The 23,168-nt window shown below is 36.0% G+C and overlaps 2 protein-coding genes across 3 annotated transcripts in view; one reads left to right on the top strand and one right to left on the bottom strand.

Annotated features, from left to right (window-relative positions):
- The window catches only part of LOC106871114 (uncharacterized), a 94,142-nt gene extending 75,613 nt beyond the window's left edge, over positions 1–18,529 (bottom strand). Inside the window, exon 1 of one of the 2 annotated variants that reach the window (XM_014917424.3) lies at positions 16,592–18,529. In XM_014917424.3, the coding sequence (XP_014772910.1) occupies positions 16,592–16,596 (5 nt within the window). In that variant the 5' untranslated portion in view covers positions 16,597–18,529. The remainder of the gene's footprint in view (positions 1–16,591) is intronic. The other variant, XM_089358599.1, reaches the window with a different exon arrangement.
- A 1,915-nt stretch (positions 18,530–20,444) lies between these two features.
- Positions 20,445–21,032, top strand: LOC149133699 (uncharacterized). The gene has a single exon (XM_089358227.1). It carries the CDS (start codon positions 20,445–20,447, stop codon positions 21,030–21,032), a length of 588 nt encoding a protein of 195 aa, XP_089214353.1.
- Positions 21,033–23,168: the final 2,136 nt, after the last annotated feature.

The raw sequence follows: 23,168 nt of genomic DNA, 5'->3' as shown, positions 1-23,168 counted from the left end.
GAAACCATTATGCATGACAGTTGAGTGTAGTGGTGTGAATGTAGAAATTAAGAGATGGGAATATGTGAATTAGTGATGTCAAGAAAGGGTCTTTGTAAAATGTTCAAAGGTATGCAAACCAAGTTTTAGAATCAGATACATTCCACAACAACAGCTTCAGGGACATAAGTCTATGTGATACTACATCAGTTGGGCATTAAAACTATAATGAATTTATTCCTATTACAGACTCTGTGGATTTTGGTAGAGTTGGTACAAGTGGTTGTAGATGCTGTTGCATTAATTGATTCCTTTAGGCAGTAGATATTTTAGATGCATATTTTTGATTCCCTGTCCTGTGTTTTTGGTGTTAGACAGAATAGGGGGTTCAAAATAATGGTCTAAGTCAGTGGTTTTCAATTTTTATGTGTCATATGAGAGATCAGGTAAAAAAAAAAAATACTGGTACATTTATATTTTATGCTTTAGACAAGAGGAAAGATTGCCCATAAAGCTTTATATGGCTTCAAAGACTGGTGGAGGAGGGAAGTTAACCTCAAACAATAAACCTGGTTTGAATGTTTGCAAGAGATGAGTCCACTAAAGGCACCTAAGATGCAAGGTAGTAGTGCTAAACTAAGTGATAGATTAAGTCTCCCACATATGTAGGCCAGAGCAGGATTTGAACTCACAATGCAAAGAACAAGAACAAATACCACAAAGCAGCCAACCCCATTTTCTTATAGTTTTGCCAATCTACAGCCCCAGACTGGTGCTTTTTTTTCATCTACCCACAAAAGCATGAAAGGCAAAGTAGATTCCAGTGGTATTTGAACATAGAACAAATAAAATCAGACTGAATACCACAAAGTATTTATTCAATCAAATGCTCTATCTACTCTACCAATTTACCACTTTTGTACAGAAAGTATAGCAAAAAAAACCCAACTATTTAAAAAAAAATTTCTCATCCAAAGTGCACCAGAAATATTTTATTCAATCTCTTGTGTGTTGTGAAATCAAAAATTATTGAGAACTGTTGACCTAATCCTAGATTTCTGACAACTTCATTCTGTCAGGCACCAAGTGTTGATTAAATTTTCAAATCAAGAATTTAGAAAACTATGGCTTGCTATGTTTTGATTATTAATTATACTTGTAGATAATAAAATTATGAATAACATATTTTCCAAGATGTTGAAGCATTAGAATGAATTTTTTAAAGCTTTAAATTATTATTTTTAAAAACCCATGGAACATCTCTACACCCTTACACAACATTTCAAAACCACTCCTCTGAGTAGAAAATGCATTTTTTGTGAGTATTTTTATGGTTAATTTTTTGATAAACTTTTGATGAGGTTGTTATTGTACTGTGTGATACAGCATAATTATTTACATTATTTACAATTGACAAATATTTGCCATCTTGTTTGTTGTTAACACAACGTTTTGGCTGATATACCTTCCAGCCTTCATCAGGTGTCTTGGGGAAATTACGAACCTGGGTTCTCATTCCTAAGGTATTTTTTGATGTTATTATTATTATTCAGGTCACTACCTAGAATCGAATTCAGAATATTGGGGTTAGCAGCCAGTGCTCTTAACCACTATGCCATATGCCCGTGGGTATATGGCGTAGTGGTTAAGAATGCGGGCTACTAACCCCAAGAATCTGAGTTAGATTCCAGGCAGTGACCTGAATAATAATAATAATAATAATAATAACATCGAAAAATACCTTAGGAATGAGAACCCAGGTTCGAAATTTCCCCAAGACACCTGATGAAGGCTGGAGGGTATATCAGCTGAAACGTTGTGTTAACAACAAACAAAATGAGGACAAATGTCCGTCAATTGTAAAAAATGTAAATAATGTATATAACTCCTCATCTCTTAAATATAGAACAACATAATTATTGTTAGAAGTGTTGATGGTGCTAATTACCTTATATGGATGTTTGACTGTTTGGTTTATGTTGGATACAAATGTTTGCCAGTTTTCTGTTTTTCTACATTTTCTTTGTTTCTTGATGCTGTGTTTTATTTCTGTTGCATACAAGGTCTTGATATGTAGTGCTTGAGGTTATCTCTAGCTTTTATCAGATGCTGTTTTGTAGGTTATGTTTTTTTTTAAATGTGCCTCTAAATATTTAATGAATGCATGAACTGCAGTGTCTATGTTAATTATGAAGTTGTTGAATTCTTCTATTTGGAGAAATGGTTAATTCAATTGAGCTTTCTTTTTCTTCAGATGTTTCTGAAAGTGTTTTATTTTTTTCATGGATGTGTGGGTATATATTCCCCTTGTCTTGACATATTCATGCTGACTGCAAACAATGTAATTTTTAAACCAATATTCCATTAAAGCATGGGTGGGCTCATCACTAGACTAGGGGAAATATTACCTTGTTTCGAAACAAGGGGAAGTTGGTGACAAAAAAATAACCTGATTATAGAAAAACCTGCCTCAATAAAGTTATCATCTGATCCATGAAAAAGTGGATGTCAAAATGATGATGATGATGATGAGAGGCAATGTGGAATTCAAATAACTAGATGTGAAATGTCAGTTGTAATAATCATAAATAACTTTTGCCTCTTGGCATCGAGTAGTTTTGAACTTCTCATCTATACCTATATATACTATACATTCATACTTATAAACTACTTTCATTTCTTAACATAGCAGGTGTCATGATGTCTCAGGCAGAATAACCTACAAGTTTCTGTATTACTACTTCTATGTAGATATGAAAACAAAAATGTTTAAACAAGAGAAAAACAAGCATAGTCGTATTGATATTTTACAAAAGGACATTAGCAATGGCAATGAAGACAGAAATAAAAGTAGTTCATAACTGAAATCAGGTCACAAACTTGTCATACCAGAAGCTCACCGTCTTCCCAACGCCTTCATTAAACATACAATTGTGATATCAATTACTTTACTGTAGAGCAATTTGTTATCAGTTCACAGTAAAACATTCTTAATGAATATATTGTTTGGTAATGGATAAATCCAGGACAAAAACCTACAGATCTGCTTAATCATATTTAAGAATGGTTAAAGAACACTCAAATAGTCTTAACACAAGAAGAACTGAATGGTCCACACTTACTGATTGGCTTAGCACACATTGAGGTGAGAGAAGAAAATTCAAAGTCAGCTAGGATTGGCAATATTTACTTACAATTAAGCATTGTAACAGCCTACAAAATAAACCGGTTTAAGGAAGCCGAATATTGTTTTTACTAAGTGTGAACGATGTGTTTGGAAAAAAAAAACAAAAACAATAATGATGCTGATGATTTTTTTATGTATATACGAAGCCAAGAATGATTTTGAATTGTAAATCATGATGAGCATGTATTTCTCAAGGTCATAACTGTTATAAATGCAACAGAGCAGACCGAAACTGAAAACCATGTTATGGTTATGACTTATACTTCCAGTATATGAAACTTGTAATAAAAATAATTTGCCACAAGGGCATCACATGAGAGGGATATAAAGACACATTACAATTTGCATGGGATTTATCAAAAACTGGGTGAGGAAAAAAGGCAGAGAAGTGAGATGAAAAGTATAAATAGTGTATTAAATATGTGTGTATATATATATGTGTGTGTGTATGTATATATATATATATATATATATATATATATATATGGATGATACAGTCCTCCAGATACAGGAGAGCTTTCAACTAGAAACAATCAAGGAACCGCACAGTTCCATGACCATCTTGATCACAAAAATTCCAGGCCCTCACCCAAATGTTTTCCAATATACAGGTGCATGCTTAGAATTCACCCTAATCATTTTTTCCAGGCACCCAGCTTTTAACAATTTACAGGAGGAGAGCATTTCTCAAGATCTGCTTGGCAAGGAAAGCAACTTTCCCTTCCAAGTAAAAATAAGAAAGTCAATAAAGGCTGGACCAAAGACAAAGTGCTTGTTTTCAAATCTGTTAGTATTGTCCATCACACCTCTTTTGCTATAGACACAAAACAGAAAACCTGGCTGCCCAACATTATTAGAGGGAGAGTAGAGGAGTAATCTTCATGAAGGACTGCTGGTAACTGGATTTGTCCAAAATGCAACAACAGTGACATTCTCTAGAACTAAACAATGTGCAAACAATGCAGGAATGCATGCAGTATTGTTTGATTAATCTCAAAGAGTCCTAGTGGGTGGCATTTTCATGCTTGTCGAGTATATCTATTATCTTTTATTTGTTTCAGTCATTTGACTGCAGCCATGCTGGGGCATTGCCTTGAGGGATTATGTTTTAGATCAACAAATCAACCCTGTGACATATGTTTTTAAAGCCTGATACTTATATTACTAGTCTCTTCAACTGAACTGCTAAGTTACAGGGATGTAAACACAACATTCATTGTCAAGTATTGGTGGGAGACAAACAAAAAGACACACACACATAGATATATATACATATACACTTATACATATACATACATATACACTAGCAGATATACCCAGCATTGCCCAGGTTAAAGAGAATAATGAAATTTCAAAACACTGTCTAGATTATGGAGGTCTCAACTGTTAGTAGCTGAGATACCAACTTTCTACATTAACAACTCTCCAACCCATGACAGCTTGGAACAGACATTAAGTGAAATGTTAAAAGAAAGTTTTCAACTCATATGAAGTAAATACACGTAATTCAAAAACACGTTTTGTGTAGCTTATTTCATAACCAAAAAAACAGGTATAGATTATATATAATGAAAGGCCGATTTTGGTGACTCATTTGACAGAGGTAGTAAAGAGCCAATCCAATGATAAATCTGACCTCAGATCTTGAAAGTTTGCATGAATCCTGACTCAGTTAAATCTCATGTGGCTCGAAATGATGTCATCTGTAGTGCAGCATTGCATTGCCTAATTTTGTTTTGGAAGTGCTTGAAATCTTGGTCAGTTGCTGACAACAGTTTCTTCAATGGTTCTGGAGGTTGGGGGATTGCAGGGAGTTTAACCTTTCCACCAATGCAATACAGTGCAGGTGTCTCTCCAGGCCACTTCCTTGCTTTACAATGTATGTACTCAGTTGTCATTTCACCAATAGAAACTCTAGTGTCGTCTGTATAATGAACTGCTGGATCATAATTGAAAGCAACCTCATAGAAGTTGCTTCCCTGAGCTGTTGCAATTGCTTTGTTCTGCAGTAGAAATCCTATTCCTTGTCAGCTGTGCATACCTCTGTTCATCACTTTGAGATGTTCTGGCTTTTGTAATGCACAGTCTGTTCGTTTCTTGGTATGATTTCCTTTCTGCAGCTGTCTCTCTTTCCCTGGATAGAGAAATTCTTTTGGTTGACCTTGACATTGTAGCCAAATTTGACACTTTCCTTCTAGGCATAGGTATATACGTATACAGGAATACATGGGTGCAGAAGATGGTAAAAAATTTAAATAACTGGGTAACAGAAATTATATTTCTTAATATGACGAGCAGAAAGTAAATAAGAAATTTTTATGGAAAATAAAAAACTGTATGGGTTCATGAGAAATTTGTCACTTAGTGAACCAAAGAGAGCCAATATCAAAGGAACAAGAAAAAAAAGCCGCTAACAACAGAAAAACGCAAAACCGTTGCAAAAGTAAATAAGAAATTTCTAGGGAAATTAACTAAGTGTATGGATTTAAGTGAAATTTTTAAAGTTACTTCTGTCAGTAAATTATGAACTTACATTTATCATTAATTCCATCAACAAAAAAAAAACAAAAAAACACAAAACGTTGCAAAAGTAAATAAAAAATTTGTAGGCAAATTTAACAAAGTGTACAAATTGAAGTGAAATTTATGAAGTTACATATGTCAGTAAGTTATGTATGAAATTAATTTCATCAGTAATTGTGAACTTCTGTCAGTAATTTGTTGTTGTTTGTAAATAGCAATTGAAAACTTACAGTGAAAGCCATAAAGTGAGAGAGAGAGAGAGGGAGAGAGAGAGAGAGAGAGAGAGAGAGAGAGAGAGAGAGGGAGAGAGAGAGAGAGAGAGAGAGAGAGCTAGTTAGACAAATTGGATCGATAGAGAAGATATAGACAGATAGATACAGATAGATATGGATAAAGAGATGTATATATAGAGAGATAGGCGTGAAGAGCAAATACACATAACAAAGGAATGGGGATTTTCTGGCCCCAGAGGGCCTAGTACTTATGTGTGACGTTTTAAGAGTCTAAAACCATCTCTGGAACATAAGGAATGTATGTTCCCAGTGTGGAGAAAATCAGTTGAAAAATACGGCTATTAGATTCTTTTACACACACACACACAAAACGTGATTTACATTATAGATATATACATATATACATACATACATATATATATATACATATATATGCATACATATGTACATATGTATATATATATATATATATATATATATATATATATATTTATATACAATTATATATATATATATATATATATGTTGTGTCGACACCGCCAGGTGAAGAAGTAGGTCTCCCAAGACATATAAATAGAGGTAGTCTGGGCGTGGTAGGTGTGTTGAGTAGCAGTTGAGTAGCAGTTGTGTAGCGGTTGAGTAGAGATCATCCGAAGGTGCTAGATAGCAGTAGTGTTGAGACATAACAATATATATATATATATATATATATATATATATATATATACATACAGATATATGCATACATCTGGGTATATAATATACTTCATTAATTATATCATACTTTAGTTAATACTTATATTTATTAAATAAGAAGGAACTACACGTCTTTCAGTATTCGAAGATTACAATATATATACATATACACAACAATATACCTACATATACACATATATAAATACATACATGCAATCATCAGATTTACAATTATTCCAACATCTCTTCAACTTCTATGTCAAAATATTATATAGCTAATTTTACATCCCTTTAAAAATAAGCAATACAATTAAGCATTAAAGATTAAAAATTACGAATTAACAATTAAAAATATGTATTTGAATTTTTCTTGTTATATATCACATTTAAACACAGACATTTTTATTCTGATGTTTAATCTTATATCTCACATTCTTTATTTGACATGTACTTGATTTTACATGATTGATATATATACTAATACATATTTATAATGTATAATTTATAAATTTTAATTCTTAATATTACAAAGTATAATTTTATTCTTAATTCTTAATTCGTAAGTTTTAATCTTTAATGCTTAATTGTATTGCTTATTTTTAAAAGGATGTAAAATTAGATATACAATATTTTGAAATAGAACCTGAAGATGTGTTGGAATAATTGTAAATCTGATGATTGCATGTATGTATTTATATATGTGTATATGCAGGTATATAGGTGTGTATATGTATATTGTAATCTACCAATACTGAAAAACATGTAGTTCCTTTTTATTTAATAAATATATTAACTAAAGTATGATATAATTAATGAAGTATATTATATACCCAGCTGGTAATTTTGGTTATATCCTTTAAGTATTATTTTGTGATGTGCAAACTGATACTATGAATTTACTGTCAGATATACTCGTTAGGTTATTTTTGTATTATCTGAAATAGAATACCCGCATATCGATTAATCCCAAAAATTGAGTATTGACTTTTATCTGATACTTTGTATATTTATAGATAAATATATAAATACACGATAAATAAGACCCCAAAGTACGATATGTAGATGCATATAATGCTGTAGAATTACACCTGATTGATTTGGAAATTTGTTTTCTCAAATTATTTATATGTGGAGGCGCAATGGCCCTGTGGTTAGGGCAGCGGACTTGCAGTCGGAGGATCACGTTGATTCCCAGACCAGGTGTTGTGCGTGTTTATTGAGCGAAAACAAATTAAGCTCCACGAGGCTCTGGCACGGGGTTGTGGAAAACGCAGTTGTACTGTTTCACCCCAACTTCCTCTCACTCTTTCTTCCTGTTTCTTGAGTAAAGCTGCGATGGATTGGCATCCTGTCCAGCTGGGGGCGGGGGGAACACATACACCATAGAAACCGGGAAACTGGGCCCATGAGCCTGGCTAGGCTTTAAAAGGGTGCATAAAAAATATTTATATATATATATGTGTGTGTGTATGTATATATATATATATATATATATATATATATATATATATATACACACACATATATACATACATATCTATATATATATATATATATATATATATATACAGATATATGCATACAAATATACCTCTGTGTATATATACATACATACATACATATATACCTACGTATATAAATAAAATAAATAAATGTGCCCTTTTAAAGCCTAGCCAGGCTCATGGGCCTGATTTCCCAGTTTCAATGGCGTATGTGTTCCCCAGCTGCACGGGACGCCGGTCCATCACAGTGTTACTCATTTTTGCCAGCTGAGTGGACTGGAGCAACGTGAAATGAAGTGTTTTGCTCAAGAACACAATGCGTCGCCCGGTCCAGGAGTCGAAACCACAATTTTACGATAATGATGCTGAGACCCTAACCACTAAACCATACGCCTCCATACCTACATATATAAATAAATATATATATATATATATATATATATATGTACATATATATATATATATATATATATATATATATATATATATATATATATATATATATATATATACACATATATACATACGTATATATATACATACACATATATACATATGTATATATATACATGCACACGCTGTTAGATCAGGTAATGAAAGTCACGGAGAGAGTCATAGCCCAACTAATTAGGGGGCGAATCAATTTAGATGAGATGCAGTTTGGGTTCGTGCCAGGTAAAAGCACCACTGATGACATATTTCTGGTAAGACAGCTGCAGGAGAAATACCTAGCCAAGGATAAACCTCTGTACCTGGCTTTCGTTGACATGGAGAAAGCCTTTGACAGGGTCCCCCGATCCCTTATCTGGTGGTCAATGACGAAACTTGGGATAGAAGAATGGTTAGTGAGAGCTGTGCGAGCCATGTACAGAGATGCTGTCAGTAAGGTGAGGGTTGGAAATGAGTACAGTAAAGAATTCCGGGTAGAGGTAGGGGTCCACCAAGGTTCTGTCCTCAGCCCCCTCCTATTTATCATAGTCCTCCAGGCGATCACAGAGGAATTCAAGTCAGGATGCCCCTGGGAGCTCCTCTATGCTGATGTCCTTGCACTAATTGCTGAGTCACTATCAGAACTAGAAGAGAAGTTTCAGGTGTGGAAGCAGGGACTAGAGTCGAAAGGCCTTAGAGTCAACCTAGCTAAAACCAAAGTCCTAATAAGTAGGAAGGTAGATAAAACATAAACCCCTTCAGGTAGATGGCCCTGCTCAATATGTAGAAAAGGTGTAGGTAGTAACTCTATAAGATGTACCCAGTGCAAGCTAGGGACACATAAGAGGTGCAGCAATATCAAAGGCAGGTTAACTAGGAAGTTAGTTTTTGTATGTGGTAGATGTTCAGGTGCAATAAACACTGTAAACAAACAGGAAACAACTTCTGTCTCATTCCAGGGAGAAAAACTAGAGGTAGTGGATAGCTTCCGCTATCTGGGTGACCAAGTTAATAGTGGGGGTGCATGCGCTGAAAGTGTAGCTGATAGAATAAGAATAGCCTGGGCAAAGTTCAGAGAGCTCTTACCTCTGCTGGCGACAAAGGGACTCTCACTCAGAGTAAAAGGCAGACTGTATGACACATGTGTACGAACAGCCATGCTACATGGCAGTGAAACATGGGTCGTGACTGTTGAGGACATGCGTAAGCTCACAAGGAATGAAGCTAGTATGCTCTGATGGATGAGTAATGTCAGTGTGCATACCCGACAGAGTGTATCTTGAGAGAAAAGGTGAACATAAGAAGCATCAGTTGTGGTGTGCAAGAGAGACGATTGCGCTGGTATGGACATGTGGCGAGAATGGACGAGGATAGCTGCGTGTAAAAGTGCCACACCCTAACAGTTGAGGGAACCCATGGAAGAGGTAGGCCTAGGAAGACCTGGGCTGAGGTGGTGAGGGAAGACCTTCGAACATTGGGCCTCACCTAGGCGATGACTTCTGACTGAGACCTTTGGAAATATGCTGTGCGTGAGAAAACCCGGCAAGCCAAGTAAGACCTAAATCCAAGGCCTCTGCCAGGGGTGTAGCCAGCCCACTTATATGTACCTTTCCTTCATTGGACACTAAACTCAGCTTGCGAAGACTTGTTGAGGCAAGTGAAATCGAACTAAATTCAAAGACTGGCACCCATGCCAACGTCGTCTCCTTCATTGGACACAAAACTCAGCTTACGAAGACTTATTGGGGCAAGTGAAAGTGAAATCGGGATGGCACCTGTGCCCAGCATCGCCTTTCTGGCACTTGTGCCCGTGACATGTGTAAGGATTTTCGAGCGAGATCGTTGCCAGTGCCCCTGGACTGGCTCTTGTGCGGGTGGCACATAAAATACACCATTTTGAGCATGGCCGTTGCCAGTACCGCCTGACCGGCCTTCGTGCTGGTGGCACGTAAAAACACCCACTACACTCTCTGAGTGGTTGGCGTTAGGAAGGGCATCCAGTTGTAGAAACTCTGCCAAATCAGATTGGAGCCTGGTGTAGCCATCTGGTTTCACATCCTCAGTCAAATCGTCCAACCCATGCTAGCATGGAAAGCGGACGTTAAACGATGATGATGATGATATACATATGTATATATATACATATATGTGTGTATATATATATATATATATATATATATATATATATTTATCTTTATGTAAGCATGCTATCTTTTTCTCGTCTCATTTATTAAACAATTCTGATTTGGCCATTAAAATGAAGTATTTTTCATTGATGCATAAATTGCAGCATTTATATTTAAGGTTGTATGAAGATGTTTTGGCTAGGATGTGCCATTCTAATCTATGATTAATGTTATTATCCTTAAATTCCCAGATGTAACTGCTTAACCCTGTAGAGTTAGCTTTATTTCTATTCCTGAAGCTTGACAGATGAGAATTATATCTAAGTTTCATTTCATTTTTATTGTTATAAGCAGTGTGTAAATTACTAATATTAATTTACACACTGCTTATCTATAGCATTAGTATTGGTGCATAATACATTGTAATATATTGCAATTATACTTATATACCTACTTTCACATTTTCTTTTATTTAATATCCTAGAAGGATATATTGTTCTATTCTTACTTTTATTATAACTCCAATAAATATACTACCTTCCTCCCCTTTGTAAAGTTTATGCCATGTTCTTTATATATAAATTTTAACAGTTAATGGTTTGGAACCATATATTCAACAAGCAGGAATATGAACACCTAATTGTATATCTTTAGTCAACTCTGATGAGATTCAACTTTTAAATGGTTTTATGGTAATTAATTTCTAAAGGTCTGGAATCGAAACAGCTGTCAGAGATGATGTTTAATTTCTTAATTAATAAATTAATTATCATTGTAAAATATAATTGCCAACTAAATGTGGTGGTCCCATTGAAGACTATGCTATTGTTTTTAGCCCCAAGAGGACATTTTGTCCAGCTGGTTAATGACACACCATCTGTGTCCAATTAGTATTCGCGAGGGGAAACTCATTGTTTCCATCTCTAGCCTTATGTGATATGCACAGACCCAGGTTTCTGGGTAGTAACCGGTCATCAGTATGTGATAATCATGAGCTAGTGATGAAAACTCATTTCACATGCAAAGTACCATATGCTTTTTCCAGTGACAAACTGTTGCTGATTTCAAAAAAGGAGAAATAAGCAATATTAAATCTCTGAGCAAGAAGTAAACAGTAGCAGTATAGAATCTCTCTATTTTCTGATCTTCTTAAAATATATATATAAACCACAGTTTATCTAGTTTCCTTACAGTTGATTATCAATTGTAATATTCAACACTTTTTAAATAGGTAACTAACCAGTATTTTCATTGGATTTTATAATCTCTTAATGAGGTTTGTAACCTTTATTTGAACTTTTATACATACATATATTCTTTTACCTGTTTCAGTCATATGACTGTGGCCATGCTGGAGCATCACCTTATTTTTTTAAGCCCAGTACTTATTCTATCAGTCTCTTTTGCTGAACTACTAAGTTACAGGGATGTAAACACATCAACACTGGTTATCAAGCATGATGGGAAGACAAGCACAGGCACAAAGACACACACACAGATATATACATATATATATGCATATATATACGACGGGTTTCTTTCAGTTTCCATCTATCAAATTCACTCACAGGGATTTGGTTGGCCCAAGGCTACAGTAGAAGACACTTACCCAAGGTGCCATGCAGTGGGACTGAACCTGGAACCATGTAGTTGGCAAGCAAGCTTCTTACTACACAGCTATGCCTGTGTGTGTGTGTGTATATATATATATATATATATATATATATATATGAGAGAGAGAGAGAGAAGACAAACAGAAGTTTGTGTGAATTATGTGCAATCTTGAAGACACAAAATACAAGTATATATTAATTTTTCAAGAACAAGGTTAAAAGAGGTGAAGTGAAGCTGAAGATAAAGAAGTTATAGAAAGGTCACTCTATAATGAAGAAAATAGTAGGAAAAAATATATTGTAGAAAGGAATATTAAGAAATACCAATGAGGAAATAAACCACTTCATGGGAAATCCTCTAACAGAATAGATTAATTCAACTGTGATATAAAAAGCATTGACCTGTGAATGATTAATCAGAAAAACTGAAGTTGTTGTTTAACTCCAAGTTTGCCCTGACTAAGTAGATCTAAAGCATTCAAGCCATAACATGATTTTTCTATTTTCCTTTTTCTAGTTACAATGATATTTTTTCCTATTTTCTATTTATAATGACTACATTATCCAATATGTCCTTTATTAAAGCAGCAAAGTGTGATTAAAAGAGATTTTGCTGTTATTTCTAGCTGTTAGAGCAACTCTATAGAAAATTCCTGAATCAGTTGAAAAGCTGTCTATATAACAGCAACTTGGGATCTATCATTTCATACTTTAACCATTTTCTTGTTTCAATTAATTTTGAATATAACAAAAGAATTTTGTAAATCAACTTTGTCATTATTAAGCTGGTGTTTGGAACATAAATTAAGACGGAATTTTGATGGAAGCTGTGATTTAAATCACTTTAAAATAGGAAGTTTGTCACAAGAATCACAAGAAGTGGGAGTGGCCTAATGTGTGTTTGTATTAAAAAGGTTAAACTGAAAAAGGATGATGAAACCTGGCTGGAGAGGTGATGTGTGGGTGTGAGGCATGTAACTGTTTGCCTACATGATAAGTTAGATCTGCACAACTCCACAGTTTGAATGGTGCTGATGAAGAACTTGAGATTGATACTAATCAGTCAATCCAGTAGATGGGGTCTCACAAGAGTCAGGGGCCCAGTGCATTATAAAGTTGTTGAAAGGAAGGCCCCCAAATGGTGAATATTCTATTCTGATGACCCCTGAAACCTACTGGTATCTGGTATGAGGAATTTTTGACTGAATGCACTTGTGCAAATAAGCTGTTTCCAATTCTTCAAAAGAACATCCAAAGAAATAAAATATTGATTGTTACAAGTTAGGTATAAAAAGAAATTTAGTAAACAATTCATCATACATTCTTATGAGCAGTAAGATGAATGTCACAGAAATATAGTATCAGCATGTGTGTGTGAGTTCTTGAAGGTATGTGGCCTGGTGTCTGGGTAGTGGACTCATGGTTTGATTACTTCATGTTGCTCTCGTTTATTCAACTGAAAATGAGTACCAACTAACTGAGTGCTGATGCAGCAGTTTCCCTCTAGCAGTTACAATCTTGATGAATTGGCAGGTCAAAGGTTAGGAGGCTTGTAAGAGTATTTGTGTCTGATTGTGACTACATAGGTACTTAAGAAATTAATGATAGCATGGTATATGCTAGCATCATTCACAAATAAGAATTACAAGTATACTCTTTTCAGGGCCTCTGAGACTGGTAAGAAGAAAACAGGAAGTTCTGCAGAGACCTAGACCTGGTGAGAATGCTTACAATAAAGAGGGCTCCACTAAAAGCAGATGGATCAGATGGTGGTGTTAAACTTGGTGAAAGACTATATTGAATGAAATACAGAAATGCAGAAAGATAGACAATGAAAGCTTTGGGAAAATTAATAACATCCACAAAAAGACTTTATCAGTAAAACATGTACTGGGATTATATGGTATGGTATCATAAAAGATTTTATCAACAAGGCATAACTGTGTGGTTAAGAAGCTTGCTTTGAAACTATATGGTTTTGGGTTCAGTTTCATTGTATAGTACTTTGGACAAATGTCTTCTACAAAAAGCCCTGGGCTGACCAGTGCCTAGTAAGTGAAATTTATTTTTTGAAGTGTCAAAATTTCCATCATAAGACTATGACCTGGCTACAAACACAGTTCCACTGCAACAAAAACATTTGATAAATATGTTCTAAAAGTGATGTGGTATGTCTTAACCAAAAGCCTTATTAATAAAACATATAGTGTAAATAGTGTCACAAATGGCTATCTATAAAAGTGAGGAAAAGAGTCTTAGGGGCATACATAGAACCCATCCTTACAGGAATATCAACAAACTAGTGCTAATTAGTACTGCAGAGGTGTGGTTTCTTAGTAGTATGCTGATGGCACTCTGTGCAGATAATGTGACAAACATCCAAGAACTTTAGACGAGCAAAAGAACAGCAAGCTCAGAAGTCTATGATGTTGGATAGATAAGATTTATTCCTTACGTAGAACAAGTTTGAAGTTAAAAAAAAAATAAATAAAAAAAAGAGGAGGGAGTTGTGAGATTCATAACATTTTCCTTAGGAAAATAGTAACGTAAGCGAAGCAGTATACCTAATTCAGTGTCGGGACGAAACTGAAATTAAGCCACACCAATGTTCCAGTAATTTCTTTCACAGGTGTTTAAGATAGGAAAGCAGATCCTTTAGTAAATAACATTAGGCACTTGTTTCCGTATCAGAACAACAAAAGCCACAGTGAAGAGAAAGCCTCGACTAAATTCCACACTCAAATCACATTCTGCTGGTTTAAAAAGACATAGGCATTAGACAATGTAGGCCAGAGTACTCTGAATGTGAAATGAAATGACGATTATGACTTGAATACCTTTGATCGTAAGACTATCATTGCGCACCTAGTTCAAGGCTCGATATATATATATATATATATATATATATATATATATATATATATATATATATGATATATGTGTGTGTGTGTGTGTGTGTATTCAAACTCGCACTTGGGGTATGAGAAAACAAAGCAATTAATTTATTTACATTTGTTCTAATTTCACAAAAGCTAACGGACCACTCTATTACCGTTCATCAGATACACACACAAACACACATAATAGTTGGTGATAATAACAACCGTCATTTATGATACGAAATATATTTGACTTCGCATTTCGTATTGAGTTCTTTATTACACTATTTCATTACTGTATACCGTGAATATTTATATATATAAAATAAAAAAAATTAATCGAAACTTGTATACATCCGATACAGTTGCCTAAATTTCCCATACATTTATATGTACTATTCATTTTAATATGTTTTATATACCTCACTTCCAGGTGCACAACATCATACACACACACACACACGCGCGTATGTGTGTGTGTATGTGTTATAGCGAAGGAGCGAGGCTCCACCTGTTAGAAACAACAGTCAAATCTGTCTCGTATTACTCCTATATTGCATGCAGGACTATATTATTGAATGTGGTCCGGCGTGCACATTGCCATAGCAAAAGACTGGGAGGAATGGGTTTGGTGATAAGGGTAGCACAATCGGGGCTGACTTCGGATTAAACAACAGCTATATGCATGTCTATATATATATATATATATATATATATAATGAGTGTGTGTATAAAATAAAAATAATGATGATTAGAAAAGGGACTGGTCAAAGGTGCAACTGAGTCACATCAACAGTTGGGTCATTTCTGAGGAGCCAACTCAGCAATCTTATATCCAAAGCGGTTACTCGACTTGCTAGCAGAAAGCAGCCAAATTTCCCTCAAACCACACCCAAGAGTTTTAAACAAGGAAATACCTGTTGTAAACTGAAGATATTTATAGATGGTAACGAGGAAATCACTTAGTATATGATTTAAAAAATAACGAAATAAAAATACGTGTTATTTACATTAAGAAAAAGCAAACTGTAAATTAGTAGCAATAATAAGGCGTTTTTAGTATGGTACGTGTGTATGCCGTATTTTGTCAGATATTCTGTGAAACTTTGTTACAATGAAACTGTATAGAGCACGGACTCACAGCTGTAGTTTTAAAGAAACTAAAGAACTAAATATAAGCTGATTAACAAAAGTTAAGGTGTGAAAACACTGTTTAATATTCGGCCGAAAAGTCAGGTGTCGTCCACAATAGCAATTCACAGAAGAGTCCGCCATAGCAAATACAAATTCACACGGTGACCTAGTTATAAAAAGCTAAAGAAAAGAAAGGAAGAAAACATAAACATAACATACACTCTCTCACTTTTCTTTTCTCACTTCTTAAGGTACTGCAAATTGTACAAATACTTAAAAATTACACTTACCTCATATTGAAAATAATGTCCGAAGCGTTAAAATATGGACAGAGTGTTAGGGAGACGAAAAAAACACCTCAGGTAGCCAAGTAATGTTTAGAAAGAAACATGAAATAGAAAAGATATGTAAATAAATAAAGTCAGGCTACCATCCCACCTGTATTAATAAATTCTTTTAGCATGGGTTCCGGTGAATGGGAAGTAGGTGTCACCTGTAATTAGAACGGACAACACCCGGATATATATATTCTCGACGCAGTAGACAATCGTTGCTTTGAAATTAAACATTCTATAATACATATATCAATCTATGCTTTTTCAAACAAAATAGCCATTGTTTTCTGATATTTTCGTTCGGTCTTTGAAGCAGACTGGGACACGTTAGTAAACCTGACATGCAACAAATGACATTAATTATCATATGCCGTAGAGAAACACCAAGGCTTCTGAATTAAAAGTTTTCGGGACAAAGGTGAAACAGCACAATTATTTATTTGCTGTCGAGTTGCGTGTGCACAGCTACTTATGCTTGCATGTACGTACATATGTATATACGATCTCTTCCACTTTTTAATTTAAAGAGTGAATTTTGAACGGTCACCCGCTTGGTAGCATGGTCATGAAGGAAATCATCTTGCTTTCTTCATTTCTTTAAATTTTAGGAAGGTCTTGCAAATTTTTATAGTCCTAGATATCGTGATAATTTGTAGTGTGTGAATTAAGGAGTTGCGTTCTTTCCCAAAGAACCCATATATGTATGTATGTATGTATGTATGTATGTATGTATGTATGTATGTATGTGTGCGTGCGTGTGTGTGTGTGCATGTATGTATGTATGTATGTATGTATGTATGTATGCTAAGAACGATTAATAGAGCTCAGTCAATACATGCTTAACACAATATATGGTTTTAAGTATTCACGGACAGTGCATAGTAAAACCATTTAAATATATCTATAGTTCGAGGAAGTTAAGTCCTCATTAGGTATTGTATAATCCAAGGTATTCAAAGGTTCAACCCGTATCATATAATGGTAAAGTCATTTGTATATATTTAGGATTATTGAAATTATTAATATAGAGGGGGAAAACAAGTAGAATAAAATGGAAAATAAATTGATGTAATTACTGATTTACTTGCATGTTGTAGAAAGATGACGTTTTTTTTTAAAGAAATGTTTTCTTTTGTATGGGGAGGTCACAAGGGGCAGTAGTATTCGAGGTGTGGTCGTACAAAGGAGGAGAAAAGAGGAATGATGACACATTGTTCTCTGGACCGGAAGGTTCTTAGGATCCAGGGGCTCATCCTACGAGCTATACCGATCTTATTGTTGATGTGGGCACTCCAGTTGAAATTGTTGTCAACAATTACTCATAGGTCTCTAATATTATTAGATACTTTGAGTGGTTCTCCTAAAGGAAGAGAGTATGGTTGTTTTAGCATAGTCTTTCTTCCAAAATGCATCAGCTCAAAATTTCCCTTGTTTAGTTGTATTTTGTTTTTGTCTGCCCATTGACTCACAGCATGTAGATCAGATTGGAGTTCAGTTTGGTCTTCTTCTTCTTCATTGATAGTTTTCTGGAGCTTAGCGTCATCAGCGAATATTTTAATTTTGCTGTGTTTTATGACGCTGGAAAGATCGTTTATATAGACTATATAGAGAAGCGGGCCCGAGACAGTCCCCTGAGGGACACCACTAGTGACTTTTGCAGGGCTTGAGTGGATTCCACCGATCACAGCATATTGTACTCTGTTCTCCAGGAAATGCTCAATCCAGTACAGTAGTTTTCCACGGATTCCAACATTTGACAATTTTGACAGTAGGATATTGTGGTCGACTCTGTTGACAGAGTTCGAACCTGATTCCAAGGCTGTAAAGATATCATCGATGTGGTGTAAGAGCTGTGTTAAACAGTCCCTGCCGCAGCGAAAGCCATGCTGATTTGAATTTAGGAGATTGTGGCTCTCCAGGAAGCCGGCTATCCTTGATCTCACCACCTTTTCAAACACTTTAATGATATGGCAGGTGAGTGAGATTAGGCGATAGTTGACTGCGAGGGAACTGTTTCCCTGTTTGAAAACCAGGATAACAGACTACAACAAGAGCTGTTTCAGTATATAACTCGAGTCTAAAGAACTGGTGTCTACATTCTTTCAGGAGACTAGCGGGGAATCTATTAGGGCCTACAGCATAATAGTGTTTGATCTCATTTATTGCTGCTGTAATGACTGAAGCAGTAAAGGTTATGTCCGAGATTATATGTTGGGAATCGACTTCGTTCACATCCCTTACTTCAATATCAGTGGGATCACTAAAGACAATATATATATATATATATATATATATATATATATATATATATATATATATATATCTCGGAATGGTCATTTTGCCAATTAACACACGCACTATATATTTGATCTTCACTTTAGTATTATTATTATTAGTTTAAAGCTAAAGTGAAAAATCAAATAAATAGTGCGCGTATTTATTAACAAAATGACCGTCCCCAAATATAACAATATCTGTTCAGCACACGATTTCACAACAAGAATATTGCCAAACAAATACACACACGCGCGCGTATTATATATATATATATATATATATATATATATATATATATATATATATATATATATATATTTCCCCTTACATTTCCACGGGTAGTTTCTATTTTGTTTTTTCAACATGTTTCTATTATATATGTATATATATACATACATACATATATATATATATATATATATATATATATATATATATATATATATATATATATATATATATATATATATTCTTATATAAAATAGACCTCTGTGTGTGTATTCGCTTTTCACGCGAAAACGGCTGCGCGAATTGCTTCCAGACTTGGGATGCATGAATAATTTGACCTCGGATACATAATAGTGTTTTCAGTTTCTTTCTTTTCTCTTTTTTATTAAAAATAGATAATATTGCTTTATATATATGATTCATTTCTCACTTCTTTAAAAAGGTTTCTCAATGTCAACTTCCGCTATTGACGTAGCAACGGCGAAATTTTCCGTTTTCATTTGCAAAACCTCTCATTCTCTATTTTAATGTTTTCATTTGAAGCTTTAATTCGCTATTTGCAAACAACTACAATAAATTACTGAAAGAAATATTTACAAAGTTCACAAATTAAAATATTCGGTACAAGAGCTTTTATTCATACGATTTTTTCATTTCATGTTTATTTCTTTCATTGTTTGCAATGATCTCTCTCCCACTCTCTCTCTCTCTCTCTCTCTCTCTCACACACACACATAATTCAGTCGCACACGCACCCATGTTGTTTTTGTATGTACGTTTGTATACATTTATGTATGTATGGGGGTTTGTTTGTGTGTGTGTGTTTGTGTGTGTGTGTGTGTGAGAGAGAGAGAGAGAGAATGAGTCAGTCAAGGGGTGTGTTGTCATGTATACGTACATACATAAATACATATGCATACATCTTTTTTGTATGTATGTGTGCATGTGTGTGTGTGTATAAGAGAGAGAGAGAGAGAGAGAGAGAGAGAGAGACCGACCGACCGAGAGAGTGATGTCTAAGTAGCACACACACACTCTCTCTCACACACACACACACACGCACACATACATACAGAAAAAGATGTATGCATATTTATTTATGTATGTAAGTATACATGACAATAGACCCATTCTCTCTCATACACGTCCATTTCATCTGATGTTAGATACTGTATGTATATGTGTGTGTGCGTGCGTGTGTGTGTACGTGGGGCATTCCACAATCGCCATATATTTCAATCACTCTTGTGAAGATATTCACGTAACTCATTTTTGCATTTAATCCCCATTTTAATTTTCGAAAATGTTTCCGAGAACAATATTCTCACTCTCTACAAAAGGAGTCGGGGTAGCTGTAGATGATCAGTATTCTACAGTGAAGCAAAGACGAGTACAGGTAGCCAGAGTCAATGTTGAATCCTGCAACTCTGTTAACTCTATTAAGTATGTTTGCAAATGTATAAACAAAGTTTTGGATGTTGCAACATGCACTCTTATGCAGAATGACAGCCAACAGATAAATAAAAATGACGACGATGTACAGTATGACAGAGGAAGATACATCAGTACCAATGAGGCTCTTTGGCGCATCTTCAATTTTCCCATTCACGAGAGACACCCAGCCACCATTCATTTGATTGTCCATCTAGAGAATGGCCTTAGGGTTATCTTTGCAAAACAAACAACCTTGCAACAAGCACGTTCTCCAAAAGAAACTACCCTTATTGCCTTTTTAAAGTTGTGTCAAGTAAATGAAGATGCAAGAAAACTCCCTTATCCACAATTACCCAAGTATTACACCTTGAGAAACAATAAATGGCACAAGAGTTTACAGTGTCACCTGCCTCCCAAGTCAAGCAGGATGCGACTACTTACGGCTCCTTTTGCATGAAGTATGTGGTCTCAAATCATTCCAAAATTCGTGTGAAACTTATAGGGAAGTATGCTATCAGCAAGGTTTTTTTTTAGAAAATGATGAGCATTAGGACCTTGCATTGACTGAATCATCAGTATCAGATTCTCCAAGGAAACTCCGTAACCTTTTTGCAATTATACTGAATATGCGTCAACTTGACAGTCCCCCTACAGCTTTGAATGAAATATCGTGAGGCCATGACTGAAAACTTAAAGTATGCAGTTCAACAGGAAAATCCAGATATCAATATTCAATTCTCTGAAACAAATTTTAACCAAGCACTGACTGAAATTGAGGATCAGGTTTTGGCCATGGAAGGCAAGAATTTGCAAGAGTCTGGCTCTGGATTGCCAAAAGCAAACCGTCAAATTATTGATTTAACTTCAAGAGACATAGCAAGAGAGACAAAATTATGACATCACAGACTTGGCTGCATTTGTAAATGAATATGAATTAAACTTCTTCCAGAACAACGCTGTGCATACGATAAACGTTTTCGTTTTTTATCATTATTATCGATACTTGGCAGCTGTTCTCAGGGCAGTCGGTTTCGGTCCAGTCTTCCGTAGTTGGATCGCTGTTTTGTACAACGGCATCTTCTAGGTTGCTCGAGTGAATGGTCACCTTTCAGAACCATTCAGTTCGGCAAGGGTGCCCTCTCTGCTCCGTTCTGTATGTATTGACTCTTGAGCCACTGCTGCGGAAGTTGGAGGCTTTATGGATTGTCCATCGTGATCTAGGGTGTCGGAGAAGCGTGTCTGCTTACACCGATGATGTCACCGTGATAGTGTCGAGCCAAAGGCATGTAGACCTGATTGGCGACACACTACAAGAATATAAAACGGTGACAGGACCAAAAATTAACGCGGAAAAAAGTCAGTGGCTTGCAACTCGGCACCTAGAGAGGAAAGTCCACGCCGTCCAATAATGTCGTGGGGCATTGGACACACGGTCTGGTTAAATTTCTCGGGGTCTGGTTCGGTTCGGACCTCCAAGTGGAGAAAAACTGGGACGAGGTAACGAGCAGGGTGGCCAATCTCATTTGCTGGTTGACCAAGCATGTGCGCTTACTCTTCCGCTTTCTGTGGAAGGGGCGCGTTCCACTGGTTAGGCGCTGCATCTGCTGTCAAAAACCGCTGAATGGAGGGCTGGGCATGCCGTGGTTGCTGATGCGCAGACATGCACTCAGACAACAACATCTCCAGTGTTTCCTAGAAGGTGAGCAGGTGTGGTCGCCGTTTGTCGGACTCGCTCTTCCACAGCTCGTCTCTTTGACTGAGCTGCAATCCTGGATAAAGCACAGACCGAGGAAGGGCGCTTGGTACATCGAGTGCCGTCAAGCACTCACAGCCCTCCGCCAGGCGGGCAATACGATCGGTAGTAGTTCCACTCTAGCGTTCTGTAGAAGGTTAGTAGAGGAAAAGTGCCACGACGTTCTTGGGGAAACTCTAGGTGTCGACGAGGATCAACTTACTGGTCTGATTCGCAGAACTTTCGGGCCGGAGCCTATGGATAACTTCCAGAAATCCCTCGCCAGGCAGTGCTACCGAGGAGCGCTGCCTGTTCGAGATAAATTTTACAGGCACGGAAGTGCCGTCAACCGGACCTGCCCGAGGTGCGCTCAGAGCGACGAAACCGTTCTGCACGCACTCGTCCAGTGCCCGAGCATTGCTGACCTGTGGGTTTACGTCAAACAACTGCCGTCGCGTGTAGGACAGATCCGGCTATCAGCTGAATCCATAGTGAAGATTGCCCCACCAGCCTCCTTTAACCGTGAGGGGAAGGCAATTTTCATTTGTCTGGTGGCTGTAGTAAAAGGGGTAGTATGGTGGACTCGACTGAAAGGGCTAAAGTCAGACACATTCCTCTTTGGCCAAACCCGCATGACTGTTTCAAGTATCACATGAAAAGGAAAGTGAGGGTGGAAGGGAAGTGTTGTCTTCTAGCAATTTTGCTGAAAGGTGGTGAGTGTCGAAAGAATGGCCAGTGTGAAAGAAACAATTCTGAGCATACAATGTAAAAAAAGGAAATTAAAGGAAAAGGGCTCTTGCTCTGGCTTTGTATCGTCCTGTCATGTTCTTTAATGTATCTCAATATTAGCCCTTGTAGCCA

The sequence above is a fragment of the Octopus bimaculoides genome, chromosome 10 (genome assembly GCF_046866305.1).
Source record: "Octopus bimaculoides isolate indiv1 chromosome 10, ASM4686630v1, whole genome shotgun sequence".
Taxonomy (NCBI): Eukaryota; Metazoa; Mollusca; class Cephalopoda; order Octopoda; family Octopodidae; genus Octopus; species Octopus bimaculoides.
This window is presented reverse-complemented; position numbering and strand designations above follow the sequence as displayed.